The sequence below is a fragment of the Natator depressus genome, chromosome 7 (genome assembly GCF_965152275.1).
Source record: "Natator depressus isolate rNatDep1 chromosome 7, rNatDep2.hap1, whole genome shotgun sequence".
Taxonomy (NCBI): Eukaryota; Metazoa; Chordata; order Testudines; family Cheloniidae; genus Natator; species Natator depressus.
In genome coordinates this window covers 11,174,695-11,193,331 of record NC_134240.1, presented here as the reverse complement: position 1 = coordinate 11,193,331, position 18,637 = coordinate 11,174,695, and the positions used below count along the sequence as shown (strand labels likewise).

Genomic DNA, 18,637 nt, shown 5'->3' with positions numbered 1-18,637 from the left:
ATGAAGACCTCAGGATGCCTGGTAACCATAAGTTTTGGACCTGTGAGAAGCTAGGGAGAAGGTCTTCATCTGAGTCAAACAGATTTTGAAGAGGGAAACGGGTATCCAAGCTGGTTGGGAGTCAGAGTTGTTGCTAGGGTGGGAACCACTGACTAACCCAAAGTGAATGATACAGACAGGCAGCAGAGGAGAAACAGAGCAAGACAGGGAGAGAACACTGGAGCCAGGGCCATCCCTTCGCCGTTTAGATCAAAAGGAGCCACCATCACCTGATGCTGAAGAAGCATTAGCGGTATCTCATGTTAAACATTTCCTTCCCCTCTGATTAAACTGTTCACTACTCTTTCTTCTCCATAGGTGCCAAATTCAGATTAAGCTGCAGAAGATAATTTTATGTACCAAGAAATGCCAAGTCCTGGCCCAGGAAAAACAGCCTCTAGCAGCTACAGATTCTTTTCCACTGAGCTGCTGCAGGCTCACAGAACAGAGCCAGGAGTGGAAGCCCCTTTGAAGTGGAGCCCTATGTAAAGAAAGATCAATCACTATAAAAGCCATAGACAAGACATCCCCAGATTCCCTCAAATCTTCCTGGGAGTATCTCCCTACCAAAACTGTTAGGTTGAAGGGAGGAGGAGGAAAAGCAACCAAAAAATCTAGCACAGAGGCAGACCAGGGCTGCTGTTGATGGCAGTAATCCATTCTTGACAGCAGATGGGGATAGCAACTAGCTGCAACAAAAAAGACAAGAGGAGTCACCAACGGATAGGATTAGAGGCAGAAAACCTGTCATTCCCGGACTGCTGGGAACAGGGGTTTTTCACGCGGGCATTGAAAGGGAAGCCATTTATCTAGATCGGGGTGGGCAAGCTACGGCCCACAGGCTGCATCTGGCCCGTCAGGGCTTTGGATCCGGCCAGGGGGATTGCTAGCCCTGTGGCACCACGAGCCCCGCACCGCTCCCAGAAGCGGACGGCACCATGTCCCTGGGCCCCCCCCCCCCCGGGGGGGGGGGGGGGGAGAGAGCTCCGTGCACTGCCCTCACCAGCAGACACCACTCCTGCAGCTCCCATTGGCCAGGAATGGGGAACCGCGGCCAATGGGAGCTTCGGGGAAGGTACCCGCAGGCGAGGGTAGTGCGTGGAGCCCTCTGTCCCCCCTCCCCCAGGGGCTGCAGAGACATGGTGCCAGCCACTTCTAGGAGCAGTGCGGAGCCAGGGCAGGAAGGGAGCCTGCCTAGCCCCGCTGCGCACCACTGCCACCTGAGCCGCTCCAGGTAAGCGGTGCCGGGCTGGAGCCTGCACCCCAACCCCCTGCCCAGAGCACCCTCATGCACCCCTCCCACTCCCTCCTGCACCCCAACCCCCTGCCCCAGCCCTACATTCATGGCCCTGCATGCAATTTCCCCACCCAGATGTGGCCCTCGGGCCAAAAAGTTTGCCCACCCCTGATCTAGATAGCAATGCTACAAACAAAATAAGTTCCTTGTTTAGAAGAACTGCTGAACACACAACTTCGCTGAATCTTTTTAAAAAATATTTTATCACCTCACTCAAGCCTAACTTGTTTGTGCTTTAGCTGCACCTGCTGTTAAAGCTATTAAACTTCACTTTCATGGTCTAACTTAAGAGTTTGAGGGTGCGAATTTGGTTTTCCTAGATACCAACACTGAACACACAAGAATTTTCACATGCAATCAAGCACCCGAGTCATTTGCATACACACACACACACTTGATTTGTAGATCAAATTAATTCAACTGTGGAAGTTATGTGCACAAATTAGACATACAATTGGCATACCTAAAGTTTGAAAGTTAGACCCTTAAAATCCATCTATTTACAAGAGGCTATCAAAGAAGGTAGGCTGTTTGATAGGTCTATGAAGCTTATTATTTTTCAAAAGCTCAAACCCTCTTCATTTGTCATATTTAGAAAAGATCAATGCATGGCAATAGTTCAGCACCTGAAGCATTCCTGTAAGAAGTCAGCATAGTAATCAGAAAGGAAAAAAAATGGGGATGAGCTGATTTCAGTTTCAAGTAGTAAAGCAACATTGTACAGTGTGTCAAAAATAGTTTGAAGAGGGCATTCACAAGGTAGGATAGAAGACCGCTAAATATAACTTTACTACAATAGGGGGTTTGTGAAACAACATTTTTTTTTTCCCCCTTGAGGAACAGCAGAGTTTGAATTACAGAAAGCTTCCACCAACCAGCAGCTGAATGGAAATAAAAACAGAAAATGCTTGTATGTATGAAGTTCTTACATAAAGAATGATTTAGAAAGAAACCCTACACATCAAGCTCTGTGAATTAATCCAACTGAGGAATCTGCATGGAGAGGAGAGTACTCTCAGGACAATGCACTCACTGAATTTGCTTACAAGAACTTGCCACTGACATATGAGTCATCTCAGGATCTACACACTGTAAGGAAGTAGTTCTTCCAAACTGCAAGCTCAGATAAATAAGGTACCACAAATTTTATCCTGACACTGAGAATTTATACTAACACCTTATAAAGAACCCTGGATGGCTGTTTATTTACATGTGTAACTATATAATGTTTTAAAACAGATTCCCATGAGTATTCCACAAATACTGTACAAATACTTTCAGAACCAGTACTCGAGGTAAAAAAAAAAAAAAAAAAATCAACTGGCCTTAAAAATATTTGCTGTTGTCCAGAATGTTCTAGTTTTGATAGGCTGAATGAGGACTTAAAACTACTCAAATTCTATGCATTTCTAAAACGCTCCAATAGCTTGGTCATCCTCTATCAATATATCTAATGCCAATGACAGCATAGCAAGAAAAAAAGTTAATCCCCAGATACGATGCAGGTATGTAACAAGCAGCATTTCTGTCAATAATAATGGCTAATGCAACCCAAGGATTGAAACACCAAAGTATTAAAATGGTACAGTAATATAAACAAACATGGAAACTACACTTTAATGTTATAGTGCAGTTTGGTTTCTTAAACCAAGACTTTCCATTTCATGTTGCACTCTGCAAATCAAACAAGACACAATGTTCTAGTTTTAAAAACTGTTAATCACGACTGCTACATAGCAACAGTAACCAAACAATGTATATTGCACCATGATTCTGGGAAGTATCATGCAGTAATAAAAAAAAAAAAAACAGTCTCTGACCTTACACTCTAACAACCAGACACAGACCACAAAGAAAACAGACATGAAGGGGAAGGAAAAAGATTTAAAATAACAGTTGTAGTGGATAGAGTGTAGATCATAGGTTGACATTTTTAACTAGAGACTGAACTAGATTAATAAGGAAGTGGGCAGCACTAGAGTGGAAAGTCACTAATGAGAATCAAAGTAAAAGGTAGAATTTGAGAAGGAGAGGAGGAGACTTGCACACACAGATAGGGAATCCATTATAGGCACAGGAACAGAATAAAAAGGGATAAAGGACAGAGAGTGAGGAATGGACAAAAGGAACAATAAGAAGAGTGGACAGAGATGAAGACGTGAGATGGGAAACAAAAGAATGAGATGAGAGCAGAACTGTGTACAATGAAGGCAAAGAGTTTGACCCTTATGGGGAAAGACATAAGGAGCTGGGAACTATAACATGGTCGAAAAAGAACAGGAAGAGGTGTTTTCGTTGAATGGACTAGAGAGAGAGAGAGAAGAGAGTTAGTGAGGACAGAGGAGGAGATTATAATACTTCATAGGAAAAACCACGATAGCATGGAACTGGAAATAGATAGGAAACAGTGAATTTTAGAAATGATAGAAAAGCAACAAGATTTGCTGAGAACCTGGATGAAAAAAAAAGAAAGAAAGAAAGGGAGAAGTCAAAGGTAGCTAAGTTGCAATTACACTGCATGAAGATGAGTTGGTGAACTGCTTCTTAGAAGTTGCACAAATTAGCCAACATAGTTTCCTTGTCAAAGTTCCTTTAAGTTATACCAGTTCTATTTGAGGAATACTTTCCCAACCTAAGGAACACTGCTTGCCTTCCCCCATAGCTTGACATTGTCTGTAAAAGTTTCCATTCCTCTTGTTACCATGGCTTCATTACAGCAATGCATTATTAACAAGCCTTTCAAAGAACGTAAAGAAAAGAGTAGATCATTCAGCCATCTAGTGCTATGTTTTGATTTAATGCAAGAACTATAAGCACATTAAGTTCTTTACAAAATGCATTAAAAAGTGAGTGTATTACCAAGTTGTGCAAGATCATACTGATACAAAAGCTTATCCTACCCAATTAAACAGAAAATCCAAAGTTTCACTGCATACAGGAGCCCAATCACACCGTTACTCCTATCTCTTTGGGAGTTTGGAAGGGAGAGCAATGAAGTGTAAAACTCTCCTTTTTGCTCCACCACCCACATACTTGGAGGCCTTACACTTGTGGAAGTGGGAAAAGCATCTCTCCCCCTCTTCCTAACCTTCTCCATTATCTGTCATGGGAGCCCTTTTCCCTTCCCCCGACTACTGGGAAAGTGGGAAGCTTCTTTCATCTGTTCCCACTCAGTATCAGGCCATTTCCTAGTCACCAGCAGTAAGGTTTATAATTATCTCACTAGCCTTTAGATTATCCTTCCTGGAACGATCAGATTTCACATTTTTGACCAGGAAAAACAAAATAAACTATTTAATAAAAAACAAAAAGTTTCAAAAAACCTCCTACACTGTGTTTAAACAAAGAACTTGGCACAAAATGAAGCATCCAAATAGGCTCTAAAAAGGCAGTATAAAAGCTAGAAATGCAGAAAATCCTAGAATCCAAAGGATTTCAGAAGGATACCCTAATGCTGGATCTCTGGCAGACAGCAGACCAGAGATAGTTGTGCCAAAATATATACATACATACATAAATAAATAAAATAGAGGACACCCTAACTGCAGCTGTCCTCAACAAAAAACATGTCTGCCTGTTGGCGTGTTCCTGAAGATAACTATCCAAGACACATTTGAACACCCTACAGTCCTATGTACTCTAATTTAAAAAAAACAAACAACAAAAAACCCACACACACACACTGGAAGACCTGGTAACACTGTAGTATTTGACACTACTATAAGGTTTGGCCTTGAGGTATAGCAGCATGTTTTAACTGTGTTACAGCACTTGTCTTAACAGAACTGCAGCAAAGAATACAGTTAAAGCAAATTTCAGATCTGCCCACACTATGAGATTAACACATTGTTTTAACCATGTAAGAGACTACCGTAGAGTAAACAGATCACCAACACAGTTTTTACACAGATGGGACATTTAACATAGCAGAATAAAACTGTAAACTTCAGTAATATTTGTGGAAGAGAAAGTCAGAATGATGTCTACAGGAATCTGAACGGGGGGGGGGGGGGGGGAGAGACTGAGGTTTAGATCAGAGCAAATAATCTGAAGTGAAGGTACTGCAATTATCTCAATCTTTCTGGAATTGTGTCACAGATTAAAGATCTAATTAAACATCACATTATCCTGGGGAGATGTTGAACTTCTGGAGAACTAGCCATGATCTTGTAACTTTAGAGTCGGGGGAGTCCTAATGGATGGCAATCTTTAGATTTTGCTGAATTTAAGGAGTTTGTTACCAAGTTACTTGGTTTAAATGTTAAGAGGACTCCATCTCTTCTGAAAAAACTGTCATAATACCAGAAAAAGCAAAACGAAAAGGGAAACAATGGACACCTACTACTGTATTTTGTGAACTTGAGACCACAGAACAAAACAAAATTTTGTTTCAGATATAGGAAAGGAGGATTTTTATTTTTCCCCTAACATTAGCCCAGTGAAAAGTGAAAAAACTAAAATTTGAAACACAGCTTTACTCAGAAAGTACAATCAAGCATTCCATTTCCAGCTAACCTAAAGAAGAAGAAGCTGTATTTTCTGAGAGAGGTTCATAAAAAATGAAAATTCAAAACCAGAGGACAAGCTGAAAACTAAGTCAGAGAGGTGAAGGCTTCATTCCGTATACTCTGTGATTTTGGGGGGGGGGGGGGGGGGGGGGAGTGGCGGATGGTGGAGTTTGTTATGTTAATAGCTTTTCCCAAAGTTACTATTATTGTTGACTTTGAAGCAAACTGAATGCTGAACATTTTATCTTCCATTTTCTTTTATTTCTGTGTGTGGGTTTGCTCAGTGCGGACTATGGCCTTTTAATACAATAACAAATAAAGCAAAATAATCTAGTAAAGTTTTTAGCTCTTCCTTTCACTGTTTGTCATCCTCCTACCCCTTTGCATAGCACCCATAGTGGAGAAAGATATGCTCCTGAACTCAGTACTTCCCCAGAGGTATTGGCAATAGCAGCATGAAACGGTCAATTTCACTCTCCTAGTGTTAGCAAATGTTGGGAAAGCACAGCTGAAATAGATTTAATCACTAGGATTATCTAAAAATTCAGGGTGAAGCAAAGAAATAAGACACTCCTGCAAACTTGCACCCAATTTAAACACCAACTTTAGGACCCATATTTTGCAGTATTCTTCCCTAGCCTTGATGCAAACAGTATCCAAACAGATAATGACCATTGGCTATTTTTGGATATGCCTTAACGCCCACGTTTTTCTTCAACATCTCTTCCCCCCCAGCCCACCCCCCCACCAAAAAAAAAAAGGATCACTAGGCACACAATCAGAAGCGTTTGGTGATAGGGGAGTAAGTGGAAGACATTTTTTCAACTGCCTCTGAAAATATCTGGGATGAAATCCTGGTGCCATTATAGTCAATGGCAAAATTCCCATTATCTTCAGTGGAGCCAGAATTTCACCCCTGATACTTATATATCATCCCTATGCTGCATCAAAGCTAGTGAATGAGCTAAGGAACCAGGAGAGAAAATTACGCCCTGAAAGCTAGCGTATTGCTGCACTAGGTAGAGATAACTAGTTAGTAATTTAGGGTGAGAAGAGAAAATGTCACTATCAGTCTATAAAAGAACTTACATTGTTTTTAAACTTAGATTCAAATATTTTAAAATTTCTCAACTTTAAGAATTATTTAGTCTCTCTGGTTTCTCCTGCACACTTGCTATTTTGATATACCAAAGCATTTCAATGCTTCTGGTTTGGAGACAGTGAAAATAGCAACATCAATGCACTGGGAATTAACATGGGAAATTCCCAACAATGATAATAGGATTGACGTATGAAGATCCCCTGTGCATCAATGAAAATTAGATTCTTAAATGCTTTCAGCATGCAAACAAACCCTTAAGTTCTACAGGCTTAATAATAAAAGTTGTGAGCTAGTGATAGATTTCTTTATGCTCCTACAGCTGTAGCACTGAATGCAACACTTGTGATTATGTAGTATTTATTGGGGTGTTCTACATAAGTCATAAAAAAGTATTTCTTATTAGGTTAGCTAACACGAACTGACACACAAGGTAAAAGCTTAGCGAAGACAAGACAGTTTGTAGTTTTAACACAAGTTAGGAGGACGAAATATGTAAACTATGGGCTGTCTAGGGTTTACCTGGACCTGCTAGCAGTGTGTAGTATTAACACAAGTTGAGTCTTCACTATGATTTTACCTCATGTTAACTAATAAACTAACACTTTTTTCCTCTAGTGAAGACAGTCTAAAGGAGAAAAACATGGAATTTCTCAACAATTCAGAAGACGTTGTTTTGCTTTGACGACTAATTGTGTAACTAAATCCTTGATCTCTTTTTGGGCAAATGACATGTTAGATCCAAGCCTAAGGAATTAGGAATACACTCTGGCTGCATCTACACTGGCAAAACTGGTGATCATCAGTGCTGCTCCACTGGTCGTGAATTACAGGTTCCATGTTTGCCAGGAAAGGCAAGGCCTAGTTGTTCAGGAAGCTGTCAACTGATAACGGTATTAAGAAAATGCGTTTGAATATCAAAAGCCAAATTCTGATCTCACACAAGGTTTATACTGTGTAATTCCACTTACTTCAGTGAAGAACAGTAGTGCACGTTGGAGGTGAACAAGATCTGAATTAGGGTTCAGACATTTTCAAACAAGCTGATATCTTTAGGTAATTTTACTATGTAGGATGCATACAGCTACCCTTTATTTCTCTCCCTTTAAAATGCTAATAAAGGCTGACTGATTACAGAAATTTAACATTTTTGGTTATTAGATTGCTAAATTGAATACACTGATTCGTACACAATGGCAAAATCCCGTTTACCTGTTCATGAAATGCAAACAGTAAGTTGTTCCAACCAAGCAAGCATGACCAATCAACTTACACAGGCTGTAAGATACTTTTTTGTTTTAATCACTTTTCCAGTGCTGTAGCTACCATTGTTACAATGGCAGGTCTGTGGTGGGAATGCCACTCATGCTCCTTCAGTTCAGCAGAAGGCCAAGTTGAGGAGATGCTGCAATAGCCTCTGCTGAATCCTCTTTGTTCCAGACTCAATTACCTGGGCAATGTCTGTTCCCTTCCCTAACATTTACTATCTGAGGTCAAGACCAGAACAGTCCTGCACTACCAGTCTTCTCTCCAGGCTTGCCTTGTCCTTGCCCAGCAATCGCTTCCCAAGGTCTACAGAGGGGAAGAGAAGAGAGCTAGTTTATCCGTCTTCAAGTAGGAACAAGATAAATAACAGCTGTGCTCTCTGTAAGCATGATTTAGGATGGGACAGAACTCCCAGTCTAAACAAAGGGTCTGGGAGAGTAGCACTTCAAGTGAAGTAGTCAGAAGTGAAACCCCTATGGGAAGTTAAATTTAAGTCCCAGCTGGGGAGGACAAAGGAGGTACTAAAGCAGCTGCTGCATCTTTTAAGAGCCACTATTGAGAGACAGAGGCCAGGTCCATACTAAAAAGTTAGGTCAACCCAGCTACATCACTCAGGAGTACGAAAAATCCACAGCCCTGAGCAACGTAGTTAAGCCAACCTAACACCTAGTATAGATAGCTAAGTTGACAGTTCTTCTGTCCTAGCACTACTTCCTCTCAGGGGGGTGGCTTACCTCCCATCAGCATAGGTAGTGTCTACCTGAAGTGCTTACAGCGGCAGTGCCCCTGTAATATTTCAAGTGTAGGTAAGTCCAGAGTATAAGAAAAGAACCAATGAAGATGATGAGGAGAAAAAGAAACCTAATTAGCGAAGGTAACAGAATTGATGAAGCAAGGTTAATGAATGAGTAGAAGGGGAAACTGAATAGGCCTGAGCCAGGGTGTGAATAAATTAGCTGGTGTATAGAATGAATCAATGGTAAGGTCGGTGGGTTGTCTGTGTGAGACTGTCTACATTGCGGACCTGGCAACTGTACGGCTACAGCTGTGCAGGTGTAAGGTCTCCTGCATAGTTGCTCTATGCCAGTAGGAGAGAGCTGTCCTGACAGCATAATTAAACTATCCCCAACAAGCGATGGTAGCTATGTCGGTGGGACAGCATCTCCTGTCGACATAGCGCTGTCCACACCAGCACTTTTGTCAGTGAAACTTATGATGGTCAAACGTTTGTTTTTTCCGCACCCGATTGGTAAAATGTTTGTCAACGAAAGTGCTAGTGTAGGCAAAGCCTGAGAGGGGAACAGCTTGATGTTTGTAAGAACAGCAGCAATGGCGTGAAGTGAGCTTATGAGGCCTGGTATACACATAATAGAGAGTACATACAGTGGCATCGGAGGGAGTTGTATGTGACAGTAAATGCTCACACACGTTGATGTTACTGTGCGCTAGTACATTATTGCCTAGGCTGGAAAATGTTCTTGGCAAGGCTGACACACAATACATTCAATGTGGCTTGTTAGCATTACTATGAGGATCTTGGATTTTGCATTTCTTTACTCAAACTGTTAATTCTGCACTAATGTAGCTTTGATATTTAATTTCTGTGGGACAGAATCAGAAGCGCTTAGCACCCAAATTCCACAATGTGAGCTATTGCATGTCCCTTTCCCTTCACTCCCAAAAATCACAACACAAAAGACAAGACCCACACTAGTTCACATTTCTGGGAAACACCAGTACAGTTTGTGTACACTGCAATGCTGCCTCCAAAGGGTACAGCACTGAAATTGCACCATTACTACACAGATAATCCTTGAAGCATAAGCATTGCATCAATACCTCCATAGCAGTGAGGCAGCCAATTTACCATCTGGGAAGAGACGAATGGGAGAGTTCCTTCAGTCAAACCTCCTGTGCTCTGTAGACCAGAACGCACTTTGGGGTAATCCCAGAACCTCACAAACTGAATTGAGTGAAGGATGACTAATGTGAGGCAAATTTTTAAAAAGGGCTCCAGATCCTGGCAATTACGGGCCTGTAAGCCTGACTTCAGTACAGGGCAAACTGGTTGAAACTATAACAAAGAACAATATTGTCAGACATATAGATGAACATAATTTGTTGAGGAAGAGTAAACATGGTTTTAGTAAAGGGAAATCATGCCTCAACAATCTAGTAGAATTCTTTGAGGCGGCGAACAAGCATGTGGACCAAGGGGATCCAGTGGATATAGTGTATTTAGATTTTCAGAAAGCCTTTGACAAGGTCCCTCACCAAACATTCTTACGCAAAGTAAGCTGCCACAGGATAAGAGGGAAGGTGCTCTCATGGATTGGTAGCTGCTTAAAAGATAGGAAACAAAGGGTCAGTATAAATGGTCAGCTTTCGGAACGGAGAGAGGTAAATAGTGGTGTCCCCCAGGGGTCTGTTCTGGGATCAGTCCTATTCAACATATTCTTAAATGATCTGGAAAAAGGGGTAAACAGTGAGGTGGCAAAATTTGCAGATGATACAAAATTACTAAAGATAGTTAAGACCCAGGCAGACTGCAAAGAGCTACAAAGGGATCTCGCAAAGCTGGGTGACTGGACAATAAAATGGCAGATGTAATTTAATGTTGATAAATGCAAAGTAATGCACATTGGAAAGCATAATCCCAACTATACATATAAAATGATGGGGTCTAAATTAGCTGTTACCACTCAAGAAAGAGATCTTGGAGTCATTGTGGATAGTTCTCTGAAAACATCCGCTCGATGTGCAGCAGTAGTCAAAAAAGCGAACAGAATGCTGGGAATAATTAAAAAGGGATAGATAATAGGACAGAAAATATCATTTTGTGTCTATATAAATCCATAGTATGCCCACATCTTGAAAACTGTATGCAGATGTGGTCGCCCCATCTCAAAAAAAGATATACTGGAATTGGAAAAGGTTCAGAAAAGGGCAACAAAAATGATTAAGGGTATGGAACGACCTCCGTATGAGGCGAGATTGATAAGACTGGGGGTTTTCAGCTTGGAAAAGAGACAGTTAAGGAGAGATATGATTGAAGTCTATAAAATCATGACTGATGTAGAGAAAGTAGATAAGGAAGTGTTGTTTACTACTTCCTATAACACAAGAACTAGGGGTCACCAAATGAAATTAATAAGCAACAGGTTTAAAAAAAATAAAAGGAAGTATTTCTTCACACAACGCACAGTCAACCTGTGGAACTCCTTGCCAGAGGATGTTGTGAAGGCCAAGACCATAACAGGGTTCAAAATAGAACTAAATAAATTCATGAAGGATAGGTCCATCAACGGCTATTAGCCAGGATGGGCAGGAATGGTGTTCCTAGCCTGTTTGCCAGAAGTTGGGAAATGAGCAACAGGGGACGGATCACTTGATGATTACCTGTTCTGTTCATTCCCTCTGGGGCACCTGGCATTGGCCACTGTCGGAAGACAGGATACTGGGCTAGATGGGCCTTTGGTTTGACCCAGTAGGGCCATTTTTATGTTCTTATTGAATGGTCAAACATTCAAAAATAAGCCCATTTTGGTATGGGATCAAGGATGGATGATCCCCGAAGAAAATCAAGAAAGACTGACCACTTTAACTTCATTTGTAAAGTGTGTGCATTAACAGTCACATGCATTGCATTTATTTGAAAGTGTTACATTGCATTTGTCACAGCATTATTACGTGGTAGTTAATTAGAAACTTGACTAAGCAAAAACATGCACTCCTCATTGAGAACTACCTATGTCCTCTGGCTGAAGTTTAAAGTTTGCCTTCTTAGTCAGCTGAAGTAAAAAAAAAAAAAAAAAAAAAAAATAGAAAAACGCATCTCTCTCCAGTAACTCGAACAGTTGAATGAATTTGCTTCTTATTTTTTCTACCAAAAGAAATCCAACTTTATTCTGAGACCAAACTAACTTTCAATATAAAAGGAGCTTTTCAAAAAGTTACAAGTGAAAGTCATATGATAAATAGTTTTGTGATTTTATCTATACTTACTACTGAAAGCTCTTCACTAACATACCCATGTATAAAGCAAAGCAAATTTGAAAGTAAAATAAAAAGAATATTGTTCATAAAAATAAGGTTTAAATTATAGCAGGGGAACCTTTGAAGTTAGAGCATATGTTGCTACAAAAATTTACATACACTGAAACACAAGAAAGGAACTTAGCATACAAAATGCCAAAATATATAGCTGAAATGCCAGAACGAAAATTCGAGGAACTTCTGTCCATATTTACAGTTATTTTCATCATTAGACCAGTTTTACAACTGACAACACCTTTTTCACTCTGGTTCAACTTAAAAAAAAAACAGAACTGAAGTTCACGAAGGAAGTTTAAAAAAAGTTCAATTAAAAACTAAACACTTTCCACCAGCAAGAGTAAACAAAGATATTAAAACAGACCAAAATACTAATGAGGTTAAAAATGTGCCCCTTTCTGTATTATCTTAGGGAGAATACAGATGCACAGAACATATGCTGGACATTTAGAGACCACTACATGCTAAATTCACTTGAAGGTATTTTTCAAATTCAGGCCAATGTGAGAAACTGAAAGGTTGTCTCTTGGTAGCTTCCTATGTATTCAGTTAGACAGAAGTTGGGAAAACTTAGAAGACAAAAGCATCTGAGGGGGAAAACTTGACTACAGAAGAGAACAAACTATGCAGTCCACAGCCTAAAGTAAAAAAGTTAAAAACCAAAACTAGGTAAACTGAGTAATGTACTCAGAGGCACTTAGAGTAAGCACTAGTGCAACCCCACCAATTCCTGGTCACAGGTCATGAATCAGAATTGTTCCCAAGCACAGAAAAGGCTTAAAACTATTTTACAATTAATCGCTTCTGACTTGAGCCAAGTTTTCTACAGGTTTTGGTAGGATCTTAAGGATGCTAGAAACAAATAGGTAACTAATAAAACATCTGCATTATATCTTTTGCAATAGGAAAAACTATTGTTAAGACTGCAAACTTAAATGTTACCTGAACTGGGAGCAGAGAGGGGAGGCCTAAGGCAGAAGGGAGGGGAAAAGATAATCTATGCTTTTTGGGGTGTATAAAGACATCCCAAAACTTTTTTAAAACTCTGCTTGTTTTTTCTACCTTAGAATTACCAGGAATGTCCAACCTTGTTTCCCTGTTTTTACTACATGTTTCCTCAAAGGACCCAAAGAAATGGCTATCAAGCTCTTCTGCCATTAATTCAAGGGGCAGAGAATTGAATCCTTAATTCAGAGACCCTTCTTTCAACTGTTAGGCATTTGAATTAAGTGGCAATTCTAAACAACTCCCTCCCCACACACACCTAGTTTTAAGAAGTCTTCAACAAAAATTGCTCAATTTATCAGATTTTACTTCCCCGAAACTGAAAATGTCATAAATACTAGCTCTCCAGTCACCTAGAGAGACTTCCTGAAAAACAGTGTTTTTCTACATTACATTAGGGTTTGTGCAGCTGCAGGAGTGATTCAATTGGATTATTTTTCTTTATAACTGAGTGATGTAGTTTAAGGCCTACAGAGTGGCAGAAAACAATTGTGCAACTTCACAGCTCTCCAGGTAGGTCTTTTAGGCAGCAGAGTTGCTTTCTGCTGAAAAATGTTAGCTGAAAGGTGTTTCACATGCACATTACAAATAAGATGGTACTAGGAAACAACCTGCAGCCACCAGTTCTCAGACAGTGTGGGTTGGGCACAATTCTTGTTCAGTATAAGTCTCAAATTACAAGAAACCAACATCATTTTGCATAGCTCCATAGTGCTTGGTTAAAAATTCAGGCCACAATCTTTCAAACACTTAAGTATATGCTTAACTTTGCTCACAGTAATAGTCCCATAGACTCCAATAAGTAAAGTTACGCATGTGCTTGAGCTGGTGCAGGATCAGGCTTTTACTGCAAGATGCTGCAAATCCTTGCAACCAAGTTTAGCATTTGCACATTTATACCCAGGCTTCACAATGTACCTATAAAATTTTTAATTACTAGTCCAATCCTACACACACCAAGTAATTTTACTCAGGTGAATAAGTCCCAGTGAGTCAGATGGAACAACTCTCATAAGTTAGTGTTTTCAGGATTAAGACGTAGGCTATTAAATGTGCAATATATAGCACGTCCATGCTCCTATGAGAACCTCAAGACCATTTTTTCTAGACATATTTCATTTTAATTTTCAAAGCCATACTAATTAAATTTAGTAACTGTTTACCTACCAGAAAGTACAGCTACCACAGAAGGAAAACACCTATTCTTTGAACCTTATTCTATAAAGTATATATAAAGTTTGAAAAGAAATATTATGAAAGCCACAACGGCTCTACCTGAAAACCGGAGGCATAACAATAAACTGAGGCAAGACAGAAAGCAAAATTGCCTCATATTATCTCATTTACCTCCTTCCCCACTAATACAAATCCTTTTTGTTCACTAGCTTATATGTCAGCAGGAATATGTACAACTCCACATACCACTGGTAAAAGAAATGTTGCCAATGTGCAGAATCTCCAACATAGAGGACCTTCCCTAAAAAGAGGGCCCTAATTATTTAAATAATTGTGTTCCCGATACTGAGGTTTAGCAACCCTTGGAACTAGGTTTCAGTTTTAACAAACATTGCCTCTGAATATTTCAATATGCAACGGGTAAATAAATTTTGCAAAATATTAGACAAAGAAATAATGTAGATCTTGAGGTCTAATGGGAGCAGAATTAAATGTATGGTGAAGCCTGTGTGCACGTAGTTCCAAATATTGCCTTGTTTGTGTACAAGGAGAACACTGGAGACTTGTTGAACTGTTACCAACAAATGTGAAACTATTAAACAGCCTAGAGCTACTGAAATATCTGAGTATTTAGAAAAATACAGCGGGATAACAACAGAGAAAGAAACTACTGAGAATGTATCGGGCCATCATTTGTATAAAGTGTGAAAAATGTGTCTCTCAAATAACACAAAGCCCATTGCAGGATCAAGGCCTCTGTTTGTGTAACTGAGTACAAAGTTAATCCACACATTTCCCAAACAGAAAGCAAGCAAAAGTTAACAGTACAGAAACAGTTACATTGTATCGCCTGACTCTAAATTCCCTATCACTAGTGATTTCTTAAATATTTCCCCTGCAATCAATTTTAGAAATATGTTATAGTTTCCAAAACAGAAAGTAGATAAAGGCTTTTGTTTTCCTGTCTAAGAAAATTTCAGACAAATGTAAGCAATTAGCATACCTAAAGAGTAATTTTACACTTTATAAAAATATAATTTCTTCTAAAATAAGACAGCATAAAGATTCATTAAGCAAAAATATCTGTATTACAGTTGTGCCTTTTTCTGCTAAATTGAAGCCTTTGATTCAAGGAGCAAAGTACATTTCAGAACTTCAGCTTTCCCTTCAAGGCCACAAATTCAAGCAGGAATAGCAAGAGATCTGTTTTTAATGTAGTGTGCAACTTAGACACAGTATAAATTAGAACAAAGCCTCTGTGAAACAGTGGTTCCTAATAAAACACTAGTATAGACATAAATTCTTTTCTGAAGCCTGTACTCTGGCTGTACTAGGCCTCAAAAACAAGGAGGCAGCCTGAGAGCCAGAAAGCGAGCAACACATCAGCAATCCACCCAGGGAAGCCATTCTCCTTCCTGCCAAATAGTGAGACAACAAGGAAGTCACCCAATACTGCACCACAGATTATCCCTGACAAGGAGAGAGATATTCTAGCTCCTTTATAACTACAATGCCTCTTCCAAGAAAAAACCAAATGGCCCCTGCCCCAGTTAATGTTGATCTATGAAAGAAAGTCTGGGGAAGTGAAATGGGAGCAGTTGTGTGCAGACTGGGAAATGAGGACCTAATGAAATGGAGAGTAACAAGTTAGCTCCCAAATGCCTCTTGTGCGGAGAGCACCTACATTATTTCCCCCCTTCCACATAAAAAGCAGCAACTAAATGCAAGACAGCCTGTAAGTATGCAACACAGGCTGTGAGTACACAACACAAAGCCTGCAAAAATTAATCATGTAATTCACGTCTGTGAACCATGCTATCAGATATCATCACATCAAAAGAGAGATCACAATACATATTAAACTTTTCCTCTTTCAAGCTATGAAAACTGATACGAGTATTACATAAAATGCAGAAAAAGCAACAGGCTTATTGTATTTAATAGGATCAACGAAACCTGACAGATGACCCTGAACACCAGGAGAAACTTCTCAATCACATCAGACTAATGTGTACCAACTCTAAGTGTGAAAGGAAATAAACAAAACTCAAGAGGTCTTCAGCAACTAGAATGAAGGAGAAGATATTCAGTACACCAAATCAACCTACATGCAAACAAAACTTGGGCATTACTCAATCTATCTCTGGGCCTAAAATTGAGAGAGTTCTTATAAGTCTCAACTGGGGAAAAGGAGTGGGGAAGGGATCAGACTTACATTGTCTCTCCAGTCTTGGCAACATGACAAAGAAACTGATCCAGTACTGGACACACTTCCTTCTTCCCCCTCTTCTCAAAATCTGCAGGTAAGAGGGGGTGGGGGGAGGAGAAAATCCCAATCGACATTAATGGATTTGGTCTGCAAATGCAGCTCCCACGTGAAGCTTTTCCAAGTCCCAGGGTGCTGGAAAGCAGAGCCACCCCCTTCCACCCCACTCGAGCCGCAGCCTTAGGGCCCTGCGAGCCTCTTACTGCTTCTGAGGAGGGAACCGTCTACATCTGAATGGCAGTAAGTCACTCGAAGTTGATTTGCAACTTCTCTGGAGCGGCTACAGCCACGAGAGAGAGGCTGATGGACTCCGGCTGCGTCCAGGGAGGCAGGCTGAGGCTAGCACGAACGGGGCTGGGGAGAGAAAGGGCAGGGGTGAGAGGGGGGGCCGGCACACGGGGGGGTGGGCACTGGGCTCCAGCAGGGCAAGGGGAGGAGGAGAAGGAAAGACACTGGGGGCCCTACCCCCCAGCCACCCCTCCCTGAAGCCCAGGGCCCCTCCGGGGGGGGGGGGAGGGCATCCCCCCCCGCTCTCCCCTCATGTCCCAGAGAGCTCTGCCTCCCCAGAGGGGCGGGGGGGGGGGCTTTCCTCTCCACCACCTTCCCCTCCCAGCCTAGGGCGCTGCCTCCTCGCCTGTCCTGGGGGGGCCATGGCCTCCCTCAGCGCAGGGACCCCACCCGCAGGGGGTCCTGCCGCCCCCGGTGAGGAGAACTCGCTCGCTCCTTCCCTTCCCTTCCCTTCCCTTCCCTCCCCTCCCCGCGTGGGGACCCCCCCCCCAGCCCGGCCACCACCTTTCAGCGCCTCCTGCAGCCTCTCGACGTCCATGGTCCGCCGCTGCCCCCTCTCTGCGCCGCTCCCGCCTCCTGCCCCCCGCCCCGCACAGGAAACAGGCACCGGCAGCGGCACAAACACACACCGCGGCGGGCTCAGCAAGCCTCCAACATGGCGCCCGGGCCGTCACCGTGCGCGCCCCCGACGGCCCGCCCCCTCCCACTGGGAGCGGGGCCGCGCGGGGGGCGGGGCCCAGGCTGCGACCGCCCGGACTCTCGGAGAGACAACCTGGCGGGGCGGGCGGGGGAAGGGGTGGTGCTAGGCGCGGGCCGGTGTGTGTGGCCAGGCCTGGGCCTGGGCCTGGGCCTGGGCCTAGGGACTCCTCACACGCGCCCAGGTCATACTTAGCCAGGGGGGCTTCCCACCTTCCCCCCCCCTCTTTCTACACTGAGTGTGGGGCTTCCCTCGACCCCCACTTTCCACACTTACACTGGGGGGCTACTCAGCCCCCCCCACCTTCCACACTCAGATTGGGGGCTACCCAACGCCACACACACACCTTTGACACTCAGATTGGGGGCCTCCCAACCCCCCCGACACACACACCTTCCACACTCAGATTGGGGGCTACCCAACCCACCCAACACACACACCTTCCACACTCAGACTGGGGGCTGCCCAACCTCCCCCCGACACGCACACCTTCCACACTCAGACTGGGGGCTGCCCAACCTCCCCCTGACACGCACACCTTCCACACTCAGATTGGGGGCTACCAACCCCCCCCCCCACACACACACTTCTTCCAAACTCAGCTGCACTCCAACTGAAGTGGTGAATACATAGCTGTTCTCCTTTCCTTGTGCCATTTAATTGTCCCTTATCTCTCTTTCTATTTGCCTATTACAATATTACTTACCTTTGTAAAGTATTGTTGCAATACTTTGTATATGAAGGATGCCATGTGAAAGATGCTTTGTACTATAATACCATTGTGTACCATCGTATGAATTAATATTTTCTATAGCTTTCAGGTATTTGTGAAACTTACCATCTGTGTTAAAACTAAATAGTTATTTCTTATATTAAAATCTAATAGAATTAAGGCGTGATTGTAGTAGGATGACCGCCCAACCAAACTTGAAGGGATAGTCCT

The 18,637-nt window shown here is 42.1% G+C and overlaps 1 protein-coding gene across 2 annotated transcripts in view; it reads right to left on the bottom strand.

The window, feature by feature from the left end:
* Positions 1 to 17,677, bottom strand: part of PPP4R2 (protein phosphatase 4 regulatory subunit 2) — a 39,494-nt gene extending 21,817 nt beyond the window's left edge. Inside the window, exons 1-2 of one of the 2 annotated variants that reach the window (XM_074957500.1) lie at positions 17,502 to 17,677; positions 16,659 to 16,740 (exon numbers count right to left, since the gene is read on the bottom strand). In XM_074957500.1, the coding sequence (XP_074813601.1) occupies positions 16,659 to 16,740; positions 17,502 to 17,535 (116 nt within the window). In that variant the 5' untranslated portion in view covers positions 17,536 to 17,677. Of the gene's footprint in view, positions 1 to 16,658; positions 16,741 to 16,912; positions 17,027 to 17,501 lie in introns of those variants that run through there. The other variant, XM_074957501.1, reaches the window with a different exon arrangement.
* Between the last annotated feature and the right edge of the window lie 960 nt (positions 17,678 to 18,637).